At 48.8% G+C, this 8,410-nt stretch overlaps 1 protein-coding gene across 6 annotated transcripts in view; it reads left to right on the top strand.

Moving 5' to 3' along the window:
• Pkd1 (polycystin 1, transient receptor potential channel interacting) overlaps positions 1–8,410 on the top strand; it is a 49,410-nt gene that overhangs the window by 37,053 nt on the left and 3,947 nt on the right. For 2 of the 6 annotated variants that reach the window (XM_021150069.2, XM_029471413.1), the window contains exons 27-39: positions 1,113–1,283; positions 1,360–1,503; positions 1,603–1,813; positions 1,901–2,027; positions 2,590–2,703; positions 2,811–2,860; positions 3,061–3,245; positions 3,339–3,432; positions 6,414–6,532; positions 6,610–6,812; positions 6,882–7,076; positions 7,433–7,572; positions 8,199–8,311. In XM_021150069.2, the coding sequence (XP_021005728.1) occupies positions 1,113–1,283; positions 1,360–1,503; positions 1,603–1,813; positions 1,901–2,027; positions 2,590–2,703; positions 2,811–2,860; positions 3,061–3,245; positions 3,339–3,432; positions 6,414–6,532; positions 6,610–6,812; positions 6,882–7,076; positions 7,433–7,572; positions 8,199–8,311 (1,866 nt within the window). Of the gene's footprint in view, positions 1–1,112; positions 1,284–1,359; positions 1,504–1,602; positions 1,814–1,900; positions 2,028–2,589; positions 2,704–2,807; positions 2,861–3,060; positions 3,246–3,338; positions 3,433–6,413; positions 6,533–6,609; positions 6,813–6,881; positions 7,077–7,432; positions 7,573–8,198; positions 8,312–8,410 lie in introns of all 6 variants that reach the window. The other 4 variants (XM_029471412.1, XM_021150070.2, XM_029471414.1 and 1 more) reach the window with 3 other exon arrangements.

Here is an 8,410-nt window from a genome sequence, read left to right on the forward strand (position 1 = left end):
ACACTAACACACCCTGGAAGTGATTCCAAACACTACAGACACACTAACACACCCTGGAAGTGAAAGTGCTTTACTCACTTTTGGGATCTTCAGGTATTGTGAACGCAGCTACTCCAGTGACCTCTGAGACAGAGTAGGCTCTGTCAAGCGACATGCTCCAGGTTCAGATTGACTTTCAGCATTTTCTGTTTGCCGTGAATGTTGTGAAATGCCCCCAGGGCTCTCTGGGGAGCTTTTACCAACGCTTCTGCTGAGACAGCCCGCTCTTTTTTCTTCTTCTGCGGAGATAACCTGCTCTTTTTTTTTTTTTTTTTTTTTGACAACTTTCCTTGTTTATATGAAAAGTCTCTTTTCTGACAAAATCCAAGGCAAGAATTTTTACTTCAACAACTTTTTTTTTATTCTAAATTTATTTCCAGTGTTGCTATTTTTCCCTCATGGTATGTGTGTGCTTGAGACATGCTCTGTGCCTGAGCACGACCCCAGCCCGCCAGTTTCTTTCTTTGCCACACTTTCATTATTGCTGCCAGTTCTCTCTTCTGAGTGCCCAGTTTTAAACGTTGTGAATTCCTTTATAGAGAAAAGGAGACTTCCTAGCTCGATAGCTGCTGTCTGTGTGACTGAACTGTGAGGAGGCCTGGTTACTAGTGATGTCTGTCCCATCACTTGATAGGCTGGCAAGGTTTATAGTCCTTGCTATTGGAAGCCCTGCTGCTGTGGGCTTGATATTTGTTAACAGATTTAGGAAACAGAGGTTCGTGTCTGTTTGAACTGTACATCCTGGACCTGGTGGTGTAGGCCTGTCATCCCAGCTACTTCGGAGGCTGAGGTGGGGGAGAGTCACAAATTCAGGCAAGTGAGGGCAAATTGTAGGCTAGTTTGGGCAACTTAGTTAAATTCTGTATTAAAATGTTTTTTTAAATGGCTAGGGATGGACCTCTGAGGTAGGGCATGCCTACAGTACATAGCCCTGGCTTCAGTCTGCATTACTATAAAAGGAAACATTTAAAACCTGTTTAAAGCCAAGGACTGCCTGTTTTGTTGGCACACAGATGACCCATAGAAGTTTTTTTTTATAATGAATGGCACACCTTAGAGTTCTCTGCCTTCAGGTACCACGGCTCACGTCGGCATCATGCTGTATGGAGAGGACAACCGTAGTGGTCACCGGCACTTAGATGGGGACAGAGCCTTTCATCGAAACAGCTTGGACATCTTCCAAATTGCCACCCCGCACAGCCTGGGCAGCGTGTGGAAGATCCGAGTGTGGCATGACAACAAAGGTCTGGGTGATAACTGGTGTCACCCCTGCATCCTGCCAGCCTGCTTCAGTCCTCACTGAGGTATTTTTCTCCACAGGGCTCAGCCCTGCCTGGTTCCTGCAGCACATTATCGTCCGGGACCTACAGAGTGCCCGCAGCACCTTCTTTTTGGTCAATGACTGGCTGTCTGTGGAGACTGAGGCCAATGGGGGCCTAGTGGAGAAGGAGGTGCTTGCAGCAAGTAAGCCTACTACCTGCTGAGGTGGAGACAGGGAGGAGGGGGATGGCAGTGATGGGTGGCTCACCGCTTCCCTGCGGAAACCCTCCTAAATCTTCCCAGATGAGGCTGCGCTGTGGCGGTTCCAGCGGCTCCTCGTGGCTGAGCTGCAGAGAGGCTTCTTTGACAAGCACATCTGGCTCTCCATATGGGACAGGCCGCCTCGGAGCCGCTTTACCAGAGTCCAGAGGGTGACCTGCTGTGTTCTTCTCCTCTGCCTCTTCCTGGCTGCCAATGCTGTGTGGTACGGAGTTGTGAGAGACACCACCTACAGGTGGGTCCTGTGAGATTTGCTGGACCCTTGGCTAACTTCTTCCTACTCTTCTCTCTAACTTCTTCATTCTTTTCTTTCTCACCTCAGCATGGGGCCTGTGTCCAGTCTGATCTCTCCTGGTGTTGACACAGTCGCTATTGGCCTGGTGTCCAGTGTGGTAGTCTACCCTGTCTATTTGGCTGTCCTGTTCCTCTTCCGGATGTCTCGGAGTAAGGTGGGCTGAGTAAGGCCTCAGAGCTCTGAGGTCAGGCATGGTTGTGTTGTTCTTTGTGGCAGCCAGAGAAAAAAGTCCAGAAACCAGAAATGATTCTTGGAAGGCTAGACAGAACTGATAAGCCTCAGCTAGAGCGACTAAAGGAGAAGAGGTCCGAATTAGAGGAAGCATCTTGTTCCCTCTAGAAAAATAGATGAGGCTAGAAGCAAATTCCATGAGCAGCTGTACATCAACAGATTAAGGAACCTAGAAGAAGCGGTTGACTCTAGAAAGACACAAACTGCCAAAGTCAACTAAAAAAGAACTCAAGTAGCCAGGTGATGGTGGCATACACCTCTAATCCCAGAGGCAGGTGGATCTTTGAGTTCAAGGCCAACCTGCGCTATAGAGCAAGCTCCAGGACACTCAGGCCTACAGAGAGACCCTGTTTTCAAACAAACAACCCTCAAGGATCCCCTATAGCAAGAGCCCAAGTCAGTCATTGAGAATCATCACAAAGACAAGCCAGACCAGTGGCTTCTAGCACCCATTGAAGACTCACATCACTGTTCTCTCCTCACAGGTGTCTGGGGACCAAAACCCCACACCCACAGGGCAGCAGGCCCTAGATGTTGACAGCTACCTGGACCCATCTGTGCTAGACAGCTCCCTCCTCACACTCTCTGGCCTCACAGAGGTGAAGGCTCCCCCAGGGACTCAGGGCAGGCTGAGCTGGTTAGGACTGCTTGGGCTGTCCTCTCTGCTGCTGCAGAGCATCCTGACGTGCTCTTTCCTTCTAAGCAGGCCTTAGCTGGGCAAGTGAAGAATGACTTGTTTCTGGAAGATGCTAAAAGGTGAGCTGCCTAAAGAAGCTGTGAGCTTTGGTCTAACTCAGCATTGCCTGGCAGGCCGTGTTGGGATGGTGGGCTGCGTGTCCTCATCCTGTTTTGGGAGTCTTTGGGAACTATCACTGTGCCTTTGTGTGTGATGCTTTCTGTGCCTCTGTGACTAGGCTTAGGTCAGGTACATGTAACAATGTCTATGTTGCCTACAGCCTGGTGTGCTGGCCGTCCAGTGAGGGTACTCTTAGTTGGCCAGACCTGCTCAGTGACCCATCTGTTGTGAGCAGCACACTGCAACGATTGACCCAGGGCAGGCCTGGCTGCATGCTGGGCTCAGAGGAAGATGGTGCCTCTCTGGTTAGCCCTTCCTTGCCTGCCAAATACTTGTCAGCCTCAGGTGAGCTAGAGGTGGGAAGGAATGGCTTCATAGCTCTAGGGGAATTCAAGGTACCAAGTGTCACGCCACTTCAACATGCTTTGTTCTCTCTAGATGAAGACCTGATCCATCAGGTACTGGCTGATGGGGCCAACAGCCTGGTTCCTACCCAGGACACCCTCCTAGAAACAGACCTGCTTACTAGCCTGTGAGTGCCTGGCGTGGTTGGAAGGAGGCAGGGTGTTTGGGGTAGCTGTGTTGTGGGGCCCTGTGCCTGCCTCAGGACACTGAAGCCCTGACTGCACTGAAACCAGTGCGATACTGTGCCTGCGTTGCTTGGCTTCTCTGTAGAGGGAAGTTCGTAGGATCCTTAGGGACCCAGCATCCTTTAGAGAAGTGACAGAGGCATGAGATATTTGAGAAACAGAGAGGTGATGAGCACGTACCTCAAGGACTTGGTCTGGGAAGATATTTTGGTTTGTATTTTCAGGCAAGGTCTTACTGCATAGCCATAAAGGAACTTTGATTTTGGAGTCAAAATTGAGAAATCATGGAAATGTTCTTAAGTACCTCATTTTCATTTTGAAACTTAACTATTTGAATGCTTAAAAATTAACAGATTTCATGGTTTTCTTGATTCAGTGACAAGAGTTCGCATAGAATTATATGTTCTTTTTCTCATCTGTATCTATGTCAATATCTATATTTTTGTTTACATTTTTTGTTTGTTTTTGTTTTTCAAAACAGTTTCTTTGTGTAGCCCTGACTGTTCTGAAACTCACTCTGTAGACCAGGCTGGCCTTGAACTCACAGATCTACCATCCTCTGTCTCCTGAGTGCTGGGATTAAAGGCATGCACCATCACCACCACCTAGCTCATTCTAAATTTCAAACACCAGAAATTAGTGATGTGTGAAGTATACCGGAATGTAGAAAGGGAGACGTCTCTGAATTACTGACCATGGCATGGGATTCCCTGTGACCTAAGAGTCACTACCAGCTCCTCACCGGAAGCTCTTCTACAGCCCAGGGCTGAGTCCCCCGAGAGATTATGTCCCTACTAGGTAACTGAGACAGGAGTCTGTACTGTGTGACTCTTTGCCATCATTCTTTAATAGATTCTCTGAGCTTCTTTCCAAATGCAGGGACTCTTGCGTTCCCAGCTGTACCTCCCATCTCATGCCCTTTTCTTTCTTTCTTTTTTTTTTTTTTTTTTGTTTTTTTTTTTTTTTTTTTTGAGACAGAGTTTCTCTGTGTAGCCCTGGCTGTCCTGGAACTCACTTTGTAGACCAGGCTGGCCTCGAACTCAGAAATCTGCCTGCCTCTGCCTCCCAAGTGCTGGGATTAAAGGCGTGAGCCACCACTGCCCAGCCTCATGCCCTTTTCTGCCTGGACCACTGCTAGGACCTATTCTCTGGGCTCTGTACAGCCTGCTTTATGGGCACTCTGTACCAGCTCTTTAGTTCTCTGACCTTGTCTTCCTGGCTCCCTCATGTTCTCAGTCTATCACACATTACCTTATATTCCATGCTTAAAGGACAGTCAGCATCCTGGTGACTCCACTTATCCCCGTGTCAGCCTCACAGCAGGGATGGAGGCCAGTGCTAGCCAGTACTCCCCAAGACTTTGGCATCCAGTTGAGAGTGGCCCTGTGCCTGGTAACTCATTGAACAGTGACGGGAACAGCTTGCTTATGCAGCTGACTGAATCTGATGAAAACCTGGTGCTCTGTGCATCTTAACAGTATTTGTCTCCATAGGTGCTCTGTAGACAGCCATAGGTTGGATGAATTGTAAGAAGTGGTGTGCCTATTCCTCATTAGATGAGAATGCTGATATTAAATGTCAAGTTTTAAACTCTTAGCTAAATGCTTTATGACTTTGATATTCAGCAGCAAAGTCAATTTAAAGAAAAAACATTTCCATTTATTTGCTGTTCTGTGGGTGCTTGCCTTGATAAACCTTGCTAATTAAGTGACAATAACCCAGAGACACTTAGCAGGGCTCAGTGGCAGGTAAACACTTGGTGTGGAGCATGTAATTAAGAGCCCTGGGGACACAGAAAGTACCAGTAAGGATGGAAATGTCCCCTCAGACAGTGTGGCAGTCTCATGTCTTCTTTTTGTCCTCTTAGCCTTTCTTCCTTGTTTGCTTGTTCGTTCGTTTGTTTTTTAAACAGGGTCTCAACCAGGCGGTGGTGGCGCACGCCTTTAATCCCAGCACTCGGGAGGCAGAGGCAGGTGGATTTCTGAGTTCGAGGCCAGCCTGGTCTACAGAATGAGTTCTAGGACAGCCAGCACTAAAAAAAAAAACCCCTTTTTTAAAAAAAAAAAAAAAAAAAAAAAAAAAAAGCCAGTCTTGTCTACACAGTGAGCTCCAATTCAACCAATACACAGAAGAACTTTGTTTAATATACTCTTGAGCTCAAAAGCCTAGTGTCCCCTGGTTCCCCCCACATACAGGTCTTTAGAATATATCTTCTGATCCTTGAGATTTAACCTCACTGACCACAGGGCAGGTTGATAACTGAGTTCTGAACAGTTTTGCTACTGAGAAGATTTATTTTTGCCTATTTGTAACTAATTTGATGCCTTTAATAAAAGCCTAGGCAGACAAAGTTGTCAAATTTTTTTCATGTCACATCACAAAGGTTGGATAACTTTTTTGTTTTGTTTTTGTTTTTGTTTTTGTTTTTGTTTTTGTTTTGAGGCAGGGTTTCTCTGTGTAGCCCTGGCTCGCCTGGAACTCAGAAATCCACCTGCCTCTGCCTCCCAAGTGCTGGGATTAAAGGCGTGCGCCACCATGCCCGGTTAAGACTGGCTTTTTAAAAGCACAAAGCACACAGGAGTGTGCACCTCTGCAGCATTTTACAAGGCAGCACTTGGAGAGTACATGCAGGGTTTAGAACACAGTCCTGTGTGGCTGGCATGAGGTTGGAGAAGGGCCACTGGGTCATGCCAGGACAGAACATGTAAGCAATGGACTTAGTAGTCCCTTAGTTGGGCCCTGGGCAGTGGGTGTGTGTACAGGAAGCAAGGAGAGTGACCATGATGTCATGCAGCCCAGCATCACATCGCCTGGTTCCGGGCTCTAGGATGCTGAAGCAATGGCTCCCAGAAGAGTGCAGACTCACACCACTGCAGCTTCTTCCTCGGGGGATGCGCAACACTCATGGCCCTTTCCTGTGCAGGTCCAGTGTTCCTGGAGAGAAAACAGAAACCCTGATTCTGCAGACAATGGGGGAGAAGAGGCCAGCCAGCATGGGCCTGACTTGGGATCAGTCCCCAGTGACGAGGCTTTCCAGGACAGGTATACTCACACAGGGCAGGACATCCCTCCCTGGCCTTTTGGGGCTGGCAGCCATGCAGTTGTCTGTGTGTCTCCAGGACTGGTGGAAAGTTTTCAGAAGCGACTGCTGCCTGCCTGGTGTGCCCCGCTGGCCCATGGGCTCAGCCTGCTCTTGGTAGCTGTAGCTGTAGCAGTTTCAGGGTGGATTGGTGCCAGCTTCCCTCCCAGCGTGAGTGTCATGTGGCTTCTCTCAAGCAGCTCCAGCTTCCTGGCCTCGTTTCTTGGCTGGGAGCCCCTTAAGGTGAGAGGGTTCTTGGAGGAGAGGGGCTACCAGTCTCGTGCCTGCCAGCTGATCACACTGCTATCCCAGGTCCTGCTGGAAGCCCTCTACTTCTCCCTTGTGGCCAAGCGGCTTCACCCTGATGAAGATGACACTCTGGTAGAGAGCCCAGCTGTAACCCCTGTAAGTGAGCGTGTGCCCCGTGTGCGGCCCCCACATGGTTTTGCACTCTTCTTGGCAAAGGAGGAAGCTCGAAAGGTCAAGAGGCTCCATGACATGTTGAAGGTAAGCCCTGGCCACCAGCAGCCCCTCCTCACTTCCCCTTGTCTATCCTGCTCCTGACCTCCAGTGGATAGTCAGGGCTTTGGACTTCCTGTCCACCTGTCACCTGTTGCCCCTATCCGTGTCAATGTATACTCACGTTCCCACCCCCACCTAGCTTATAGGGTGCTCGGCACGGCCATTTTCGTTTACAGCATCTGTGTGTCTTCCCCCAAGAGGCTTATTAGCCATAGGACTATATGACCACAGTATGATACTGCCATTCCTTAGTATAGACACCCAACAAGGGTAGTTTTAAAACCAACCTCTAGCCCTGTGGGATGGGATCAGCTGATCAGCCATCTATCCCTGTCCCCCAGAGACTCTTGGTGTACATGCTTTTCTTACTGGTGACGCTGCTGGCCAACTATGGGGATGCTTCTTGCCATGGTCACGCCTATCGCCTACAGAGTGCCATCAAGCAGGAGCTGGATAGCCAAGCCTTTCTGGCCATCACCCGGTAGGGACACTCAGGACATATACATTCATGCACTGGGCCAGGGTGGCACTTATGCCCACCAATGCCCACTTTTGTCTTTAGTCCACCCACCCTGTAGGGAACATTTGGAAGTGTCTAGAATCAAGGGTGTCCTACAATTCATGAGCCACATGTAACCTGGGGTAGCTATGAGTGAGTCCTAACACAGAATCATACATTTTCTATTTAAAGCATGAGATGTTTTATGGGTTTTTGTTTTTGTTGTTGTTGTTGTTATTTTTTTATTTCTGATTCCATTTAAACTCAGTTGTATAGCTCTCAAGCATGATCTTTATAGGCAACAACATGTCACAATGTCATACAAAATGAACCTGTGTAATGGAAACCTCTGTGTGGCCCAGAGAAGCAAAAGATGCCTGATCTAGATACTGCTTGGTGGTCAGAATCAGAAATGTGCTGGGATACCCAGTGGGGAGGGAATTGGAACACTGCTTAGTCTTCTGTGGTACACAGCATAATATCAGGGCAATTATCTGTCCCAAATCCCATCGGTCCAGAAGTATGGAAACATGGTCCCTTCCAGCTGCTACAGCAGCACTTCCTGGACCCTGACAGCCTTGATCTCAGTTACTGACTATTGTTGGCAGGTCTGATGAGTTCTGGCCATGGATGTCACATGTGTTCTTGCCCTATGTCCATGGGAACCAGTCTAGCCCTGAGCTGGGCCCTCCACGGCTACGGCAGGTGCGACTGCAGGAAGGTAAGCTGGGGATGGTGGTCCATGCTCTGTCACCCTGCTGGGGATGGTGGTCCATGCTCTGTCACCCTGCTGGGGATGGTGGTCCATGCTCTGTCACCC

Source organism: Mus caroli, chromosome 17 (assembly GCF_900094665.2).
Source record: "Mus caroli chromosome 17, CAROLI_EIJ_v1.1, whole genome shotgun sequence".
NCBI lineage: Eukaryota > Metazoa > Chordata > Mammalia > Rodentia > Muridae > Mus > Mus caroli.